The sequence below is a fragment of the Leucoraja erinacea genome, chromosome 39 (genome assembly GCF_028641065.1).
Source record: "Leucoraja erinacea ecotype New England chromosome 39, Leri_hhj_1, whole genome shotgun sequence".
NCBI classification, from domain to species: domain Eukaryota; kingdom Metazoa; phylum Chordata; class Chondrichthyes; order Rajiformes; family Rajidae; genus Leucoraja; species Leucoraja erinaceus.
The window spans coordinates 2474377-2495306 of NC_073415.1; the positions used below are offsets into that span (position 1 = coordinate 2474377).

Genomic DNA, 20930 nt, shown 5'->3' on the forward strand with positions numbered 1-20930 from the left:
CACTATTATCTGCCACACTTTGTCATGCCTCACCCCTCTCACCACTTTCTTCCACCCACCCCCAAAATCACCTCCCAAGCCGAAACATCACCTATCCATGTTCTCCAGGGATGCTGCCTGACCAGCACTTTGTGGCCTTTTGTGTATTAACCAGCATCTGCAGTTCTTTGTTTAATAGTTATACAATGACACTGTAATCCCTTAAGGGCCTGTCGCACGAACATGCGACTGCATGCGGCCAGCGCCACCAAATCTGAAGCGGGGGCCGCGCGGAGGTCGAGTGATCCCGTACGAGTTGACGTGAAGTTCGAGCGAAGTCCGCAGGAAGTTCGCGCTAGGTGTTGGCGAGGCGGTGCGTACGGCCTGAATTTTTGGACAGTCAGTTTTTCGGAGCCCCGCGCGATGTCAGTACCAGCTCCTCACAACTCCACACGGCTCCGGCAATCGAAGTGGGACCAGCCCCGCAAGGCCGTGCGGCTCAAGCGACCACGTTAGGTCGCGCTTGCCGCATAGAGTCGCATGCTCGTGGGACAGGCCCTTTACTCTGTTATAGCAGACAATCAGCTATAACAGGCAACTCCCCTCCCCATCCAAAATGGTCCCTTATAACGAGGGTTTACTGTATTTTAAGATATCATGATAAATGAATCGATAATTCTGTCAACAATTTAATTTCAATCGTTTATTTTGGCTTTGCATAGAATTAAGGCAACAAAGAAAAATCAAGTTAAGTCACTAAATACAAAAGTCCAGCATCAAACACAAATCATATTAAACGTATTCAATTCGATGCATAAGAAATTAACACCTTGATTAGACACCAAATTAAAGCATTTGACACAATTAGTGACTTCCTGAGTGCTAAGGATCTCTCAGCCAATGCACTGATTTTTGGAAGAGGAGTCATACAAAGACTATAGTGCAAATTGTGCTGAGTCAGGTGCTAGAAATGCTGCTTCACACTGATATGTGCGTTAGGAAATGGAGACAAGGCTTTGTGACAGCTCCAGCAGAGAGAGCTGGAAAATCTTGAAGTTGGGACCAAAACTGTATCAAATGAATAGAAAGAAACAGCATGGAAACTAGACTTTGGCCCATTGATCATTTGTTCACTAGTTCAAGGTCATCCCACTTTCCTATCTGAAGAAGGGTCTCGATCCGAAACCTCACCCTTGTCCCGCTGAGTTACTCCAGCTTTTTGTGTGTGCCAATCTTCGGTTTAAGCCAGCATCTGCAGCTCACACCACTTTCACATCCACACCCCACAAGCAGATTTCTCTCTCAAAACCTGTCTAGCTTGAAAGTCAAGTACTTTCCTGAAACTTCAAAGTCTTGTCATCAACTTCGGTTGCATTAAGTTGAAATGGATTTCGAATCCAACAGCTCTGTGCCGGCTCGCTATTTGCAGACATTTCATGAGTGTAACAATTCAGTTCCATTTGCAAATGTTGGTGATGCTCCTGAAACTTTGAACCAACATCAGACAGACAACTTCCTCAGATTCATCCAGTCAGAGATGGTGCAGGAAAGGTGACAATTTGTGACCCTGTGGGCTCCCGTTTCCTCCTGAAGAGTAAAATTGGACCTCGATCAATAAAGTTGCTCCTAGTGTGAAACGAGTTCACGCAACAGTGGGATAACATAGAACTAGTGTGAATGGGTGATCGATGGTCAGTGTAGACTCCTCAGCTGAAGAGCCTGTACCTCCAAATCCTACGGATTCAATGTCAGGCAGCATAATCTACTCCAATTTGCTCAGAAAGTGAATAAGTGCAGAAAAGTGGCTTTTTTTTTGTTCATGTTTCCTCAAGTCAAGTTTCCATTTGAATGATGAAATCTTTCCCCCAGATTTCATTGTTCTGCAGATTCTGCCTTGTGTCTCCTTGACATCGATTAGATCTAAAATTGACTTGGCCACAGGACGCGGAAGAGGATGGAAGAGGGACACAAAATGCTGACTAACTCAGCGGGACAGGCAGCGTCTCTGGAGAGAAGGAAGGGGTGACGTTTCGGGTCGGGACCGAGGATGGAAGAGAGACCGCTCTAGTGATAGGAAGCAGGTATCCAACAGTGCATCCCAGTCTGAACAAGGGTCTCGACCCGAAACGTCACCCATTCCTTCTCTCCAGAGATGCTGCCTGTCCCGCTGAGTTACTCCAGCATGGTGTGTCTATCTTCGGTGTAAACCAGCATCTGCAGCTCATTCATACACAGTATATCCCAGGGATTGTGCTGGATGTCTTGGTGTCTGCTACATACATCAACAATCTTGATGTAAATGTCGGGGGTATGCTTAGTATTTTTGCAACTACATGGAAAGTAACACTGAGAAATGCAGAACACTGCAAGCATTAATAAATATATTTCTTAACAACTTGCAGCTGAGAAATTTTATTTTCAGAAACCGCCATCCCAAGTTTGTTAGTAAGATTAGTATATTAGACAATAGGTACAGGAGTAGGCCATTCGGGCCTTCGAGCCAACACTACCATTTAATGTGATCATGGCTGATCATCCCCAATCAGTACCCCGTTCCTGCCTTCTCCCCATATCCCCCGACTCCACTATTTTTAAGAACTCTATCTAGCTCTCTCTTGAAAGCATCCAGAGAACCTGCCTCCAGGAGGCAGAGAATTTCACAGACTCACCACTCTCTGTGAGAAAAAGTGTTTCCTCGTCTCCGTTCTAAATGGCTTACTCCTTATTCTTAAACTCTGGCCCCTGGTTCTGGTCTCCCCCAACATCGGGAACATGTTTCCTGCCTCTAGTGTGTCCAAACCCTTAACAATCTTATATGCTCATCCTTCTAAACTCCAGAGTGTACAAGCCCAGACGCTCCATTCTCTCAGCATATGAGTCCCGAAATATTAAGGTCATAAGAAATAGTTGGATTAAGCCATTCGGCCCATCAAGTCTACTGCACCACTATATATATTCTCTATACTATTCTACTACTGCATCAAAATCAACGTTATACCATTCTTTTTTTTACAAATGTTAACCTTTGGTTCATCTGCAACTAAATTTATCTTCTCCAAACCAAGTCATGTTCATTACTATGAAACACAGACACCATTTGTTTCTTCTGCTGATCAGAATCTGGGGACTTCAATATGTTTCATTCATTTATAACATTTCTCACTATACCATGTACTATGGTAGTCGAGTACAAAACACGGCACATATTCCTGATTGGAGAGGGGACAGAGAAATCTATATGTTTTTAAGTCAGAGATTAATAGACTCTTGATTAGTGCAGGTGTCAGGGTTTATGAGGAGAGGGCAGGAGAATGGGGTTAGGAGATCAGATGGGGTTAGGAGATTAGGGGTTGGACAGGCTAGATGCAGGAAGATTGTTCCCGATATTGGGGAAGTCCAGAACCAGGGGTCACAGTTTAAGGATAAGAGGGACGTTTTCTGGAACCGAGATGAGAAAATCATTTTTTACACAGAGAGTGTTGAATCTGTGGAATTCTCTGCCACAGAAGGTAGTTGAGGCCAGTTCATTGGCTATATTTAAGAGGGAGTAAGATGTGGCCCTTGTGGCTAAAGGGATCAGGGGATATGGAGAGAAGGCAGGTACAGGATACTGAGTTGGATGATCAGCCATGATCATATTGAATGGCGGTGCAGACTCGAAGGGCCGAATGGCCTACTCCTGCACCTATTTTCTATGTTTCTATCAGCCATGATCGAATGGTGGAGTGGACTTGATGGGCCGAATGGCCTAATTCTGCTCCTATCACTTGTGAACTTACAAAGAAACGTCTTCCCACATGGACAGTCTTTTATCTTTTGTATTAATCCACGTTATATGTACCCAAGAGAACTTTTTAATATGCAATCATTACGAGCTCAAGCAGAGGACAGGTGCAAGGTTGAAGAGTGGTGGAGTTTACAAATCACTCTTTGCTTCTGATGGGGAACTTGGATGGCTTAAGTCGAACAACTTCTTTGCCACAGTCTCCAATCTGCTCTGATACTCCACACCTTTGTGGTTGGATGTGGGGACGCCGTGGAAGCCATACATGGCTCCCCACCAGGCGGCAGCGATGGCACCAGTAGAGTCGTTATCCCCTCCGTGGAAGACGCCCCTGTTGCAAAGCTCCTCCCAGGAGGTGCCCGAGCCCAGGATGGCATCGTAGGCTATCATGGGGGCATCATGCCCGCTCGCACCACCCCAGCCGGAGTAGCTGACGGACGCGTAGAACTTATCTCGCTCGGCCACGCCATAATCCTTGGGAAATATCGGCTTGGACACTCCGTCCGCTATGCCTCGCATCCGCAGGTAGCTCTTCCATTGGTTTTCAAAGTAGGACCTGAAATGGAAAAAGGAGACCTTTCTTCAGGCTGAGAATCAAGGGCGAGGCGGGAAAAGGTCCAGCACAATCAGAGCCGCCACTGACGACTCTAGAAAGGTGGAGCCCACAATGGTTCATTGTTGGCTGTGGAAGAGGTGATACAATGAACGAAGGGATGCAGTAAAACTAGCAAGCCGACTAGGGTGGGGGAGGGATGGAGATAGAGGGAAAGGGAGGGTAACTTGAAATTAGAGAAATCAATATTCATACCGCTTTTAAAGAATTTGCGAATAATTAGAAAGATATTTTCAATAACTGCAAATAACATTCACTCAGTAGGTGGATTTAAATTAAAATGATAGTGCATAGTGTTGGAAGGAGTGCCTGTCTAATATGAGAGCAGTTTCACACACCCACCAGGCAGCCAGGTTTTGTTCTGCCTCGTGCTGGCTCTTTTGCACGTAGCTCTTTGCTTGTTCCAGTACCTCCATCAGGCCTTTACCCCAGCTCACCGTGGGCTTGCCGTTCACTGCATACGCGGTGAACAAGGCAGCCGCCAGCGCGCCCAGGTAGCCGGTGGGGTGGTGATGGGACATCCGTCCACTCTCCACGGACACAGCGATCAGATCCTCCAGCTGATGCGGGTGGGGATACCGCAGTCCGATACACATGGCCCGCATTGCCGCTCCGCAGCCACCACCATGGGGATTGAAGGGGGTCTTCCAGCCATCAGGTTGATCCAACTTCAGCAAACGCACTACACTCATACACGTTATGCCTGCCACAGGAATCAACAGACAACCGTGTAACTAAACAGCCACATTCAATAGACAATAAACAATAGGTGCAGGAGTAGGTCAATGTGATCATCCCCAATCAGTACCCAGTTCCTGCCTTCTCCCCATATCCCCTGATGCCGCTATTTTTATGAGCCCTATCTAACTCTCTCTTGAAAGCATCCAGAGAACCTGCCTCCACCCCCATCTGAGGCAGAGAATTCCACAGACTCACCGCTCTCTGTGAAAAAAAGTGTTTCCTCGTCTCCATTCTAAATGGCTTACTCCTTATTCTTAAAATTGTGGCCCCTGGTTCTGGACTCCCCCAACATCGGGAACATGTGTCCAAGCCCTTAACAATCTTATATGTTTCAATGAGATACCCTCTCATCCTTCTAAACACCAGAGTGTACAAGCCCAGCTGCTCCATTCTCTCCATCCTGGGAATTAACCTTGTAAACCTACGCTGCACTCCCTCAATAGCAAGAATGTCCTTTCTCAAATCAGGGGACCAAAACTGTACACAATACTATTGTCTTCTCAAGATTTAGAAACAGAAAATAGGTGCAGGAGTAGGCCATTCGGCCCTTCGAGCCAGCACCGTCATTTAATATGATCATGGCTGATCATCCAAAATCCTGCCTTCTCCCCATATCCCTTGATTCCATTAGCCCTAAGAACTAAATCTAACTCTCCCTTGAAAACATCCAGTGAATTGGCCTCCTCTGCCTTCTGTGGCAGAGAATTCCTCAGATTCACAACTCTCAGTTCTAAATGGCCTACCCCTTATTCTAAAACTGATACCCCTGGTTCTGGACTCCCCCAACATCGGGAACATTTTCCCTGCAATGCATCTCTATATTTTATAGCTCCCTATAGGGTGATTTCACCAAAGGTCAAATGAGCGTAGATCCCCCCTCACGTGACCGAAAATTTTGACTGGAGGACATCTCTCAGTTTGGTACATGTAAGTGAATGGGGAAACACGCACCCACCCACCCGTTAAAAACATGGAAAACGGCCGATTTTTGAGCTGAAATTTTCTGTGCTAGTCGGGGTGACCCTGAAGCACAGCGACCTAAATTTTCAGGCAAACAAAAGATAGAAAGTGAGGTAATTACAAGAGGGAACTGAAGGTAGAAAGCCGCGGAAGTGAACAGCTGACATTTGCCGTGGTGATTTTAAGATCCAAAATATCGGGAATTATCGCATTTGCTCGCTGAATTTCATCAAAAGTAAGTTAATAATGCCTTAGTTTTGATGAAATTCAGCGAGCAAACGCGATAATTCCCGATATTTTGGATCTTAAAATGTCCACGGCAAATGTCAGCTGTTCACTTCCGCGGCTTTCTACCTTCAGTTCCCTCTTGTAATTACCTCACTTTCTATCTTTTGTTTTGCCTGAAAATTTAGGTCGCTGTGCTTCAGGGTCACCCCGACTAGCACAGAAAATATCAGCTCAAAAATCGGCCGTTTTCCTTGTTTTTAACGGGTGGGAAAGTGCGTGTTTCCCCATTCACTAACATGTACCAAACTGAGAGATGTCCTCCAGTCAGAATTTTCGGTCACGTGAGGGGGGATCTACGCTCATTTGACCTTTGGTGAAATCACCCTATAGGATCACCCTCAACCTTCTACACTCCACATAAAGTCTTAGTCATAGCAACCCCTGACAATCACTCAATCCCTGGAGTCCTGCCAACTTCCTCATAGACATCCTCTGCATTTTATCAAGCCTTTTTTAATTTTCTTTTTTTGTGTGTCCGTAACGCGGGGATGTGTGTCCGTAACGCGGGGATGTGTGTGCGTAACGCGGGGATGTGTGTCCGTAACGTGGGGATGTGTGTACGTAACGCGGGGATGTGTGTCCGTAACGCGGGGATGCGTGTGCGTAACGCGGGGATTTGTCCGTAACGCGGGGATGTGTACGTAACGCGGGGATGTGTGTCCGTAACGCGGGGATTTGTACGTAACGCGGGGATGTGTGTCCGTAACGCGGGGGTGCTGCGCTACCTGGCGCCCTCCCATCCATGTCGTCCATACACATGACGTAGGCCCAGGCCAGCCGCGGGTACAGGGTCTCCGGGCTCTCGGTGGGACCCGGCGCCGCCGCCAGCGCCTCGGCCGTGGCCAGGTGCATCACCGTGTCGTCGCTCACTATCCAGGCCGACACGTTGAGCTTCTTCACGCCGCCCGCCTTCTTCAGCTCGGCGTGGATCTCCGTGCCGCTGCGGCAAAACTCCCACCGCCCTCTGTGGAAGCCCAGAGCATCGCCCGCCCCGCTCAGCACCATGGCGGCCACGTAGCGCTGCATCAGCGCCGCCATCGCGCCCCCACTCAGTGCAGGAGCTGCCATTTGTTGTCGCCTCAGGGGAGCAGCGGCGGTTTATGCCTCCGGGTTTCCAGCCGCCATCCCCGCGATAACATCTATGGCCATCAAGGTGAGGGCGTTCCCGCCGCCATCAAGGTGAGGGCGTTCCCGCCGCCATCACGGTGAGGGCGTTCCCGGCCGCCATCACGGTGAGGGCGTTCCCGCCGCCATCACGGTGAGGGCGTTCCCGCCGCCATCACGGTGAGGGCGTTCCCGCCGCCATCACGGTGAGGTCTAGTGACCCGCCATTTTAGTGAGGGCAAAGTCCATTCAGACTCACAGTCCACTGATGGTGAGGTTAAAGGGTGGTCCGTATGATCCTGAGAGGAGCCACTGTTGCCCTGGGAATAAACTGTAAACAAGGCTATCTGGTCAATAGGTTAATGGGGGCACAGGGAAAGAAAAGTTAAAGTTAGGGCCAAGAAACCAAGTTAGGAGATGCTGGGCTGTGGGAAATGCTGTGCTGGTAGAGAGAGAAAAACTGAGCCAATGTCACAGAGGGTTGACCTACAGAAGCAATGGCTGGTTCTGATACGGGCTGGGAAATTCCAGAAGTTGCAGCCTTTAATATTGTGTCTGGAAAGCTGCAACCTGCCTAAATGGAACATGAAGATAGACACAAATAGCTGGAGTAACTCAGCAGGTGAGACAGCATCTCTGGAGAAAAGGAATAGATGACGTTTTGGGTCAAGACCCTTCTTCAGGCTATGAGGTGGAATACGAATTGGAGTTCACTTTCTTACTAAAAACTGTTTCTTTTGGTTATGGTGAGCTAAATTGAAACGGTCTTAATCTAGAATAACTGAGAATGACTAGAATATGAATTGTAAATTAACATTGAACTAATAAATAATAAGAATATTCTCTGGGCAGGTTATTTTATTTTTGTTAAACAATCCTCACTCAATTACATTTCCCATAGCAATTGTGGTTTCCCACTTGATATATTTTCATATTTTTGAATTCAAAGTAACAATTTTTAATGAATAAATATCTCTGCAATGTTTCAATGGTGTGGATAGAAAATCCAAACAACCCAAGACTTGAATAATCACAACAGCTTTGAAACATTTTTCGATTCCAGTTGTCAAACATGGAGATTACAATTGATTTTGAATCTAAAATCATTTTATTTTGATCGAGTAATGTGAAAGCCACATGCAGCAGTAACTCATGCAACACTGGCCTGTGCGGAATGAATAATCTATTTTGCCAAATCATTAATAGTGCACTGAATAGCCAGAGGTAATTGGGTAGATGGAACTCCATACGTGAGCTTACAATTTCTAGACCTAGTTCAGATCACAGGATATTGGATGGCAAAGTTCAACGTGTGTAAAGTGATAAGAACAAATATACATGACCATTTTAAATACACTTCAACTTGAATTCACTATTTCTTCCTGCTCCCCGCTTTCAATATATGTGGATCTTACTATCATGAATCCATGAAAGGGGCTGTCCATTAAATCTCTTGCAAATGTTAATTTAGATAAAATGGTTCTGCAATTTTTCCCTCGTACCCAATCTTTTTTTTATTACGAAGCTAACTCACACACAGCAGCACAACTCTCCTCTTCCACCTAAACATCGTTGCCCATGCGACTGGTGAATTCTGATCCTCCCGTCAGGCCAACCTCAGTGATTATAAGGGGTGGTGGTCTCCACAGGGGTTGATGCAGGTAAGTAACTTGCGGGTACTTGAAAGGAGTACTTTCAGTATAAACTCCTGGCGAGGAACTATTGAATTTTTGTAACCGTGTCCACAAGCGATGCAAGTCGCCGTGTCCAGAACGGTAGTGCTCATCTCTCCTGTTCAGTCTCCTTCCTGTGCAGCATTTGGAGTTTATGTTCTGCTGTCCTATGCACAATCTGCAGCCCATCGGCATCCAGCTCTTTCAACAGCATCAGAACAGCACTCAGCACGTTGGAAGTACGCTGCAAAAAGAAAACCAAGAATCAGAAATAACAACAATTTTAAAAATATGGGGGGTTGTTACGGCAGGTACTATAACAACATTTGAACATGGATTAATTCCATAGTTCTTCATGCCTTGCTCAGATGCCTCTGACACAGTGCCCATGTTCCTGCCTCAACTACCTCCTCTGCCAGTTCAATTCCAGATACAACTGGACACGCTAGAGGCAGGAAATATGTTCCCGTTGTTGGGGGAGTCCAGAACCAGAGGCCACAGTTTAAGAATAAGGAGCAAGCCATTTAGAACAGGTTCTTTGGATGCTTTCAAGAGAGAGCTAGATAGGGCTCTTAAAAATAACGGAGTCAGGGGATACGGGGAGAAGGCAGGAACGGGGTACTGTTTGGGGATGATCAGCCATGATCACATTGAATGGCGGTGCTGGCTCGAAGAGCCGAATGGCCTACTCCTGCACCTATTGTCTATAGTCTAACTACTCTGCGTGTAAAACCTACCCCTCAGATCCCCTTTGCTGGTATTGGCTTATTGTTACCACATGTCCCAAGTTGCAGTGAAAATCTTAATTTTGAGTGGAATCCACGTAAATCGTACCATGGAGAAATAAGGAACTTCACTTGGTGTTTAAGAAGGAACTGCAGTTGGTGGAAAAATCGAAGGTAGATAAAATTGCTGGAGAAACTCAGCGGGTGAGGCAGCATATATGGAGCGAAGGAATACGTGACGTTTTGGGTCGAGACCCTTCTTCAGACTGATGAGGGGATGGGGGGAGGCGGGAAGTAGAAAGGAATAGGCAGTAGGCCGTGGGAGAGCTGGGGAGGGGAGAGGAAGGAGGCCTTCTTCAGACTGATGTGGAGGTGGGGGAGCGGGAAGAAGAAGAAAGGAAGAAGCAGAGATAGTAGGCTGTGGGAGAGCTGGGAAGGGGAGGTAACAGCTCCAGAGACCCTGGTTTGATCCCAACTACGGGTGCTGTCTGTACGGAGTTTGTACATTCTCCGAGATCTTCGGTTTCCTCCCACACTCCAAAGACGATGGGTTTGTAGGTTAACTAGCTTGGTTATATATGTAAAATTGTCCCTTGTGTGTGTTGGGTCGTGTTAGTGTGTAAGGATCGCCAGTGGGTACAAACTCGATGGGCCGAAGGGCCTGTTTCCACGCTGTAGCTCTAAATTAAGTTAACATTTTTTTATAAAACAGATTAAAATAGCACTCAGATGCTTATATTTTAATTAGCCAAGACACAAATTTAAGAGCAGAGTAGTAATGCAAGAATTGTGTACAATGCATTTTAGGCTACAGCCTAAAAATAAATAGACACCACATTTGAGAAAAGATTTGAATGCACTATTTAGTAAGCAATATATATTTACCGAGATGGTACCAAAATTGGAAGCGTTTAGCTATAAGGAAAAATTGGGTGAACTGGGTTATTTTCTTTGACACAAGAGGCTCAGTGGAAACTTAACTCAGATATATAAAACTAGAAAGGACTTATCTCTCAGCTGCAGAGTCCAGTTCAAAAATTTAGAAAATGAGGAAATATATATTTTCAGAGATGGTTATTAGATTAAAAAAGTATTTGTATGTTTACTGGAAGTGTTATAACTGGTAGGGCTGGTTTTTTGTTGCGTGCGTTCCTGTCAGTGGAAAGACAAATAGAAACATAGAAAAATAGGTGCAGGTGTAGGCCATTCGGCCCCTCGAGCCAGCACCGTCATTCAATATGATCATCCAAAATCAGTACCCCGTTCCTGCTTTTTCCCTATATCCCTTGATTCCCTTAGCCCTAAGAGCTAAATCTAACTCTCTTGAAAACATCCAGTGAATTGGCCTCCACAGCCTTCTGTGACAGAGAATTCCACAGATTCACAACTCTGGGTGAAAAAGTTTTTCCTATAATACATGATTATAATCGAGCTATCTACAGTGTAACGATACAGGCCAAATGTTTAGTGTAAGATAATGTCCAATAAAGTCTGATTAAAGATAGCCCACGCGTCTCTAATAAGGTAGATGGGAGGTTCCCCTCTCCCATCAGGCAAGAGGTACAGAAGTGTGAAAACACACACCTCCAGATTCAGGGACAGTTTCTTCCCAGCTGTTATTAGGCAACTGAACCATCCTACCACCAACTAGAGAACGGCCCTGACCTCCCATCTACCCCATTGGAGGCCTCTCAGATTATCTTTAATTAGACTTTACCTTGCACTATGTGTTATTCCCTTTATCCAGTAACTGTACACTGCTGCTAATCATGTTTAGTCTTTCCACTGACTGGAGCACGCAGTGAAAAAGCTTTTCATTGTACCTCGGTACACGTGACAATAAACTAAACTAAGTTTATTGTCTGTCGAAGGGTCTCGAACAGAAACGTCACTCAACTCACCCGTTGAATTACTCCAGCATTTTGTGTCTACCTTCGATGTTACCAGCACCTGCAATTCTTTCATACACATTTTTCTTGCATATGGCGTGCACAACCTAAAGTTGTAGGACAACTTGTTCTATTTGATTGTGCACACCAGGTTGATTGCATTTGTCAAAACAGGGCGGACCACGTGAAGGTTGCAACCCATGCATTCTACCATCGTGCCGTACTTACCCTTCTGGTGCTGTTCCTTGTATTTATTTCTTTTAATGCAACAGAGGAGGAAAACTTGTCTCTTCCCAGCAGTTTCATTCCCAGCTCTTCTCTGATTTTACTGTGGAGAAAGATGTCAAATCAATTAAATGATACTCAACAGTGGAACACTAAAGGCTCACCGCCCAAAAGTATTCCACGCTTCCAAGAACAAAGTACTGGAGATGCTGGAAATCCAAAATAAAAACTGAAAATACGGGAAATACTCAGCCAGTCAGGCTGCAGGAGTGGGAAGAGAAACTGAGCTAACATTTCAAGTTGTAGGCCTTTCGTCGGAACTGGGAAGTAGGAGCATAGAAGTCTGATGGATGACCTTATTGAGATGTACAAGATCACGAGGGGCATAAGTAAAGTATTTTTTTCCCCAGGAGAGATTTCCAAAACTAGAGGGCATAGGCTTAAGGTGAAAGGGGAAATACTTGAGGGGCAACCATTTCACTCATGGATTAAACACTTGAAATTGGATATAACAAAACAGGCTCAGTCATTATACCTGAAGCTCTTTGATAAACATGGTTCTTGGTTTTTGGTGACACAGTGGTGCAGTGTGGGTGGCATGACGGCACAGCAGTAGAGTTGCTGCTTTACAGCGCCAGAAACTCGTGTTCAATTCTAACTTCGGGTGATGTATGTACAGAGTTTGTACGCTTTCTCTGAGACCGCGTGGGTTTCCTCTGGGCACTCTGGTTTCCTCCCACGTCCCAAAGATGTGCGGGTTTGTACTTTAATTGGCTTCTGTAAACTGTCCCCAGTGTGTAGGGTACAATTAGTGTACGGGATGATCGTTGGTCAGTGCGGACGGAGTGGGCCGAAGAACCCGTTTCCATATCCCTAAACTCTAAATCAGTGTGACAATACCACTTGACCCTCCCGATTGAGCTAATCCTGCCTCCTCTCACTTTGTCTCCTCCATTCTGAAGCTTAAGAGATCGCTTTCCATTTCAATGCTTGGTTCAGACATGCCAGACTCCATCCTCGAGAGGTTGATTGTTGACTCCATAGAGTCCTTGCCCGGCAAGGCAGCCATCTCGTCTCCATCCTCTAAAGCCAGAGTCAGCTCCTCCTCGGTCACCGCTGCAACACATTGCCAACAAAGTCATTTAATAAATTGATTTAATAATTTAATAATTGCAGAAGATACAAGGAACTGCAGATGCTGGTTTACAAAAAAGAGACAAAGTGCTGGAGTAACTCAGGGGGTCAGGCAGCATCAATGGAGCATATGGATAGGTGATGTTTCAGGTCAGACTGATTATGGTGGTGGAGGGGGGGGAAGAGAAAGCTGGTAAAGAGGGGAAGTACAGAGCGTTGTGAAATATATATTTACACACACACATATACATACGTATACAAACAGATATAAATTTTAAAAACCACCTTAGACGTAAATGTAGATAGGTTGGTTGGCAGGTTAGCAGTCAAAGCGAAAATTGATGGAATTGGAGACAGTGAGGAAAGCTGTCAAATAATACTAGTGACAATTTACAGAAGCCAAACCAGCACATCTTTGAAATGTGACCCGCTGAGCTTCTCCAGCATTTTATGTCTGTCAAAAGTATTTGTATTACAGCGTGGCAAATTCTGAGCACGTGATTCAGTACTGCAATGGAAATGTCAACTTTCAAATTGTTTCATCAACAAGTTATCAACATGGGTAAAGAGACCTCTTAAAGTGTGTTTATAATAATCTCTGCCGATAACATTGGTAGCAGAAACTATGCATGGGTGTAATTCTAGTTTCATGGCCATTTCTGAAAAATGGCCATGAAACGTCCACATTCAACTCACAAACAACATCCAACCCAGTGATAGTGTGAATGCTGACTCTGCACCTTGGTTATCCAACTTCTGCAGTTGTGGCAGGTTCCGAAGAACAGTCATTCTATATTTGTGGTGATCTGTGCCACAGCAAGGGTTTTCAGACAGCCACAGTACTCTTAAGCGGTGCAGTCCCTTCAGATAGCAGATCTCCATCAGGTTTTGTATGTTGTTCTTCCTGAGGTAAAGCTCACTGATGTTCTGACAGTATTGGAAGTCCACCAATGAAGAGATATTGTTCACACTTTACAAAAGAAAATAAACAATTCAGAACACATAACAAGAAAAACAACAGAATCAATAAAATTCTTCTTCTGAAGAAGGGTCTCAGCCCGAAATGTCACCTATTCCTTTTCTCCAGAGAAGCTGTCTGCCCCGCTGAGTTACTCCAACTTTTTGTGTCTATCTTCGATGTAAACCGGCATCCGCAGTTCCTTCCGACACAATATTCGAGCTCTTATCCATTAACATTCACTGAATATAAAGTTACAATTGCTCCAATAGCTATTAAATACCTTAAGTAAATAGTTGATGCTTATTTAATTTTAGTTTTAGAGATACAGTGTGGAAACAGGCCCTTTGGCCCACTGAGTTCACGCCGACCACAATCGCCCTTACATAGATCTATCCCAGACACTAGGGATAATTTACAGAAGCCAATTAACTTATAAACCTGTAAGTCTTTGGGATGTGGGAGGAAGCTAGAGCACCAGGAGAAAACCCACGCGGTCACAGGGAAAACGTACAAATTCCATACAGACAGCACCCATAGTCTGGATTGAACCCGTCTCTGGTGTTGTAAGGCAGCAACTCTACCGCTGCGCTACCGTGCCACTCACAATGTGGTTAATAATGCAGTGATGAAGGTGAAGTATTTCATTCCAGCTTCATTGTCATGTCGAAAGTTCATGACAATGACCTGTTTCTTCTCCAAGGCCACAATTACTCAAGGTTTATCCAGTTGAATGCTTTGATTGTCAACTCAGTCAAGGTAAAGCACTGATAAACCTTAAAGAGAGCCTTCTTGTTAACACAGAAATGTAGCTGTTTAGTTTAGTTTGGTTTAGAGATACAGAGCGGAAACAGGCCCTTCGGCCCACCGGGTCCGCGCCGACCAGCGATCCCCGCACATTAACACCCACTAGGGACAATTTTTACATTTACCAAGCCAATTAACCTACAAACCTGTACGTCTTTGGAGTGTTGGAGGAAACCGAAGATCTCTGAGCAAACCTACACAGGTCACGGGGAGAACGTACAAACTCCGTACAGACGGCACCCGTAGTCAGGATCAAACTCGGGTCCCCGGCGCTGCATTTGCTGTAGGGCAGCAACTCTACCGCTGCGCATATGTAGCGGTACATGCATCGCATGTTTAACCAGGTATTCACTCCTTAGCTTAAGCTTCTGTCGGCAGAGGAACAAGTGGCCAAGAGACTTAAAAGTATCTCTCACCGTATCCTCCTTTGTTTCTCCCCCCCCCCCCCCCCCCCTCCTAGCTCCAGGTCCGCCTTTGTTGTTCTTCTTCCTGTCCCTACTCCCCCACTCTGGGTCCTCCTTTGTTCTCCCCTCGCCCACCCCTCCCTCTTGGCTGTTCCCCCATGCCAGGTCTTCCTTTGTTCTTCCCCCTCACGGCAACCCCCCCAAGCCGGGTCTTCTCCTCCCGAAGACCCCGCATGAGGGGGCCAATACTTGTGGGGGGACGTACATTAGTAGTGCAAAGCGAAAAATACCGGAGCACAGAATATAGTGTTACTGCTCCCATACCCCAGGTATTTTGGCAAATGTGATTTCCAGTCCTGATATCCATGTTAACTTTGTCTTCAGAAGGGTCCTGTTACCTCACCCTGTATCAACACTCACACCATTTTACCCACTACTGATGTTAGGCTAACCTAAATATAATTTTCAGCTTTATTTCTCTCTTGCTCTCTCCCTCAATCCCCCTTTTCTCAACAGGGCAGGAAAACTAGCACGGAAAACAGATTAAATGGTTAAAACAGCACACAGATGCTTATTTTCTTATAAGCTAAGTCACAAATGTAAGAGCATGGTGTTTATGCAAAAATTGTGTACAATGCATTTTCGACTACAGCTCAAAAATAAATATGCCCCACTTTTCAGGAAAGATTTGGTTGCACTATGGTAAGCAATGTAGATTTACAAATATGGTACCACAATTGGAAGTGTTTAGCTATAAGGAAAGATTGGGTGAACTGGGGTTATTTTCTTTGACCCTAGTGGTTCAGTGAAAACGTAACTCAGATATATAAAACTTGGAAGGACATCCCTCAGAGGAGTCTTAAAAAGGACGCAGAGATTTATACATTTACTGTGAATTCATACACTTCAAAATTTTAGAAATTGACAAAATACCTTGACAAGAGAAGGGGGCTGAGACAGAGATGGATATTAAATTTTAAAAGTACATGGATGTTTACTGGAAGTGTTATAACCTGCAGAGCTGGTTGTTGTGTGCTTTCCTGTCAGCGGAAAGACGTGATGATACATATACATGATTATAATCGAGCTATTCACAGGATACTGATACATGATAAAGGGCAAAATGTTAATTGCAAGATAAAGTTCAGTAAAATCTGATTAAAGATAGTCCACGAGTCTCCAATGAGGTAGATGGCTAGTTTCCCTCTCCCATCAGACAAGAGGTACAGAATTTTCAAAATACTTATCTTCCGAAGTGCAGGATATCGGAGAGCAGAATATGGCGTTACAGCATTACAGAGAAAGTGCAGATAAAAAGTGTAATGGCCGCAATGAGGTAGGTTGGGAGTTTTTGGGTTACATCTTACTATCCAGTTGTCTGATGACAGCATGGAAGAAGCTGTTCCCGAATCTGGTGGTACACATTTACTATCTTCAACCCTTTGCTATCTTCAACCCAATGGAAGAGCAGAGAAGACTGGGATGCGAAAGGTATATGATTATGTTGGCTGCTTTCCCAAGGCAGTATGGTGTAGATGGAGTCAATGGGGAAGGGGGGGTGGGAGGTAGGCTGATATGTGAGATAGACTGGGTGAAATCCACAACTCTGTAATTTCTGTTGGTGTTGGGGAGGGCTGCTGCCAAACCAAGTTGTGATGCATCCCGATAGTATGCTTTCTATAGTGCATCTGTAGAAATTGGCAAGAATCATTGGCGACATGCCAAATTTCCGAATGTTGTAACATGAAGACAATGGGCCAAATGATCTCTTCTGTGGTACAAGCCTGCACAATTTTTATGTGTGATCCGTGCATTTGCAATAACATTATTTTTGCTGCACCTGTTTCTAGTCAGTAATGTTCGCAACACAACACTGCCTTACCTTACATGATGACCAGGAAGATAATTTGATTGTCTTTTCCTGAGCCCCAAGTTAACAATGGCACTACTGTTGAACAAAGTTGCAATCCTCTGTTGTGATTTAATCATTTGTTGATGTTGATCACTACACAATCCACATCAGATTATTCTTACCTAAAGGTAATCACTTCTATGTTGGGCATGTTCCTTAATACGGACAGCTGTAGAATAGAAACATATGTCGAATGTTAGTGGCCATTATGAACTCCAGTTGCAAATATTCCATTGTTAAACACTACAGAAATCATTGTCACTCAAGTGAGATGTTAGCTGGAAAGTAATTCTTAAACTTTACGTTTTTACTAGTATAGTTTTGTCAGGTTCCTTTATTTGAACAGATTCAAGATTCAAGAGATTCAAGAGAGTTTATTGTCATGTGTCCCAGATAGGACGATGAAATTCTTGCTTTGCTTCAGCACAACAGAATATAGAAGGCATGAATACAGAACAGATCAGTGTGTCCATATACCATTGTATGGTATATGGACACACTGATTTGTTCTGTATTCATGCAGACATATATTATTTGCAATTTGATATATATTAGTCCCAAGCACCGCTCACCATTTTGCAGAGAGTTTGAATGGCTGTTGCCAACGTAAAATTCAACTGCAGCAAGATATTTCTTTTTCTAATTTGAACATTGACAATCTTTTCAATATCATATTTTCATTTTTATTTTATTCGTTTCTCTATCAAAATGCTTACTGTGACATCTGCAACAAGTTAATCTTTAAAGATATGAAAATCTCTCATATAGCACCTCAAGATAGAGGGGAGGACTATTTTATGTAATAGTCAAAGTGCCAGAAAGCAGGGGGAGAAGCCCTTCGGCACAACTCATCCATGCTATCCAAGATGCCTCATTTCAGCCAGCATCTTTGCCTGCATTTGGCCCATATCCCTCTAAACGTTTTTAATTATAATAACAAATTGAATATTGCAGGGACAATGGAATGGAATAGAGAAATAACATACTTACATCCTTCAGATTGCTACCCCTGGAATAAGAAAAAAAAGCAAGATTAATTCAAAAAAGAAATTACATAACATTACAGTTAAATTATGACTCTACTCAGTAATTTACCACCACAGATTAATGCTTCTTGTGGGATCCAAAGGAACATATTAAATTCTGGCCCAAATAATATGTTACATCTGCTCACCTCACTCACCATCTTCTAGCATGTCCAAGCATTTATTCACAGGTTCATTCAGGTGCTGCTCTTCCAGCTAATCTGCTAAACCTGTGCTGTACAGTCAATATCGCCGGTAGACACAAAATGCTGGAGTAACTCAGCGGGTGAGTCAGCATCTATGGAGAGAAGGAATGGGTGACGTTTGGGTCGAGACCCTTCTTCAGACTGCTGTCAGGGGAGTGGGTGGGACAAAGATAGTATGTAGTCTGGTGGGAGAACTGTGAAGGGGGAGGGGCTGGATAGAGAGGGAAAGCAAGGGCTATTTGAAGTTAGTGAAGTCAAAGTTCATACTCTATTGTCCAACGTGTGTATGTATAAAAAAACGATTGACACAGTGACGCAACTAGTGGAGCTGAAACTTCACAATGCAGAGACCCTGGTCCAATCCTGATCTTGGGAGCTATCTCTATGAAGTATGCATGTTCTCCCTATAATCTTGTGGGTTTCCTCCCACATCCCAAAGAGGGTTTGGAAATTGAGAAGTTCCAAAGAAACTTAGTTTAACAGAAGACAAAGTGCAAGAATAAAATGGGATTTAATAAAAAAGGGAAATGAAAAGTCCTCTGCTGGTATGAACACAGTAAGCAAGTGCAAACTGCAACTGCACATCTCGTATGTGTATGTGACAAATAAACTTGACTTGACTTGACAAAGAGGTGAGGCAAGACCTTTCAAGATATGTAATTTTGACCAGTCTTAACCTTTCCCATTCATCAACCAGGTGTTATAACGTTGTGGAAAAACATACAGAAGAGCTATGACCAAATCTGCAAGTTACAGCAGTTAATCTCAGTTACAATTGGCTGCCGTTACCACAGGTTGAGATTCCAGGATTACAAGCAATACCTCCCAAATACTTGCGAGACCTGGGCGACTGACAACAGGCATTCCGGCACTCGTAAAAGCACCCTAACATTGTAAATTGACTGCTTGGCAGCCCAGGTTTTCGTATGCCCAACACAAGATTCCCCAAACACTTCATTCCTCTCTTTTCTGAGCTGTGTTGTGGGTGAAGGTTACAAAGAGGCAATGGAAATGATTCAAGGATGTGTTCAAAGCCACCTTGTAGAACAGCCCATCGCTGATGAAGGTGGTATTGAGAACATACATACCAAGGCCTTGCACTGAGACCTTAGAAATACCTGGCACTGGGAGTCCACAGAGGCCTGGCATTGGGAGTCCGCAGAGGCCTGGCACTGGGAGCCCACAGAGGCCTGGCACGGCCCAGAGGAGCCTGGCATGGGGAGCCCACAGAGACCTGGCACTGGGAGCCCACAGAGACCTGGCACTGGGAGCCCACAGAGACCTGGCACTGGGAGCCCACAGAGGCCTGGCACGGCCCAGAGGAGCCTGGCATGGGGAGCCCACAGAGACCTGGCACTGGGAGCCCACAGAGACCTGGCACGGCCCAGAGGACCTTGGCACTGGGAGCCCACAGAGGCCTGGCACTGGGGAGCCCACAGAGGCCTGGCACGGCCCAGAGGAGCCTGGCATGGGGAGCCCACAGAGGCCTGGCACTGGGAGCACTGAGGAGCCTGGCACTGGGAGCTCACAGAGGCCTGGCACTGGGAGCTCACAGAGGCCTGGCACGGTCCAGAAGGGCCTGGCACTGGGAGCTCACAGAGGCCTGGCACTGGGAGCACAGAGGCCTGGCACTGGGAGCTCACAGAGGCCTGGCACGGTCCAGAAGGGCCTGGCACTGGGAGCTCACAGAGGCCTGGCACGGCCCAGAGGAGCCTGGCACGGGGAGCACAAAGCCTGGCACTGGGAGCTCAGAGGCCTGGCACGGCCCAGAGGAGCCTGGCATGGGGAGCCCACAGAGGCCTGGCACTGGGAGCACAGAGGAGCCTGGCACTGGGAGCTCACAGAGGCCTGGCACGGCCCAGAGGGGCCTGGCACTGGGAGCAGCCCCTCCAGCCCAGCCTGAAGGAGGCCCCACGGTTCCTACACCTCTCCCCAGCCATGTGGGACCTGGGCTGGATGCAGATCATCCTCCATGCCCAGGGGGCTGCAGGGCCACAGTGAGTGTGTGTGTAAACGGGCTGTCATCGCAGCGCCAGCAGACCAATGGCCGCACCAGCCGCCGCCGTCGTCACCACCCTCCTCTGCCGCCCACCTGGCCCCCGGGGCGGCGCTCGCTCGCTCGCTCACCAGCAGTTGAGCTTCCGGACGTTGTCGAGGTCCGAGGCCTTGGCCCGCGACAGGACCAGGTTCTTGCTCAGGGACATGGCGGCGGGGAGCCGCGGGGCCGGGCCGGCCGTCGCCATGGCAACCGAGCTTCCGGTAGTGGTGTGGGGGACCACATTCAGCGCGGACCGGCCGCGGCCATGGCAACGGCCGGGGGACCACATTGGGCGAGGACCGGCCGTGGTCGTGGTCATGGCAACGGCAGCGACCGCGGAAGTCACCGAGTGGGGAGAGTTTGCCGGATCGGTCCAGTCCACTTCACTCCCGCTGGCGCCAGGGCCGTGAGTCACGTCCTGGGGCTGCGGGCGGCAGAGAGGGAGGAGGGGAGGGGGTTGTAGGG

At 46.2% G+C, this 20930-nt stretch overlaps 2 protein-coding genes across 4 annotated transcripts; both read right to left on the bottom strand.

The window, feature by feature from the left end:
• Positions 1-667: 667 nt before the first annotated feature.
• adprh (ADP-ribosylarginine hydrolase) lies at positions 668-7528 on the bottom strand. Its single transcript, XM_055663961.1, has 3 exons — positions 7091-7528; positions 4719-5079; positions 668-4319 (listed from the first exon to the last, which is right to left on the bottom strand). The coding sequence occupies exons 1-3, from the start codon at positions 7431-7433 to the stop codon at positions 3896-3898; spliced, it is 1128 nt and encodes a 375-aa protein (XP_055519936.1). The 5' UTR covers positions 7434-7528; the 3' UTR covers positions 668-3895.
• A 1030-nt stretch (positions 7529-8558) lies between these two features.
• On the bottom strand, positions 8559-20702 carry cfap410 (cilia and flagella associated protein 410). Of its 3 annotated transcripts, XM_055663963.1 has the most exons (8): positions 20555-20650; positions 18380-18519; positions 18187-18205; positions 17319-17365; positions 13856-14085; positions 12923-13097; positions 11985-12084; positions 8559-9386 (listed from the first exon to the last, which is right to left on the bottom strand). In XM_055663963.1, the coding sequence occupies exons 2-8, from the start codon at positions 18400-18402 to the stop codon at positions 9252-9254; spliced, it is 729 nt and encodes a 242-aa protein (XP_055519938.1). In that variant the 5' UTR covers positions 18403-18519; positions 20555-20650; the 3' UTR covers positions 8559-9251. The 3 variants fall into 3 exon arrangements, with proteins under 3 accessions (XP_055519938.1, XP_055519937.1, XP_055519939.1); XM_055663962.1 differs by lacking the exon at positions 18380-18519 and having other exon boundaries at positions 20555-20702; XM_055663964.1 differs by lacking the exon at positions 20555-20650 and having other exon boundaries at positions 18371-18393.
• Between the last annotated feature and the right edge of the window lie 228 nt (positions 20703-20930).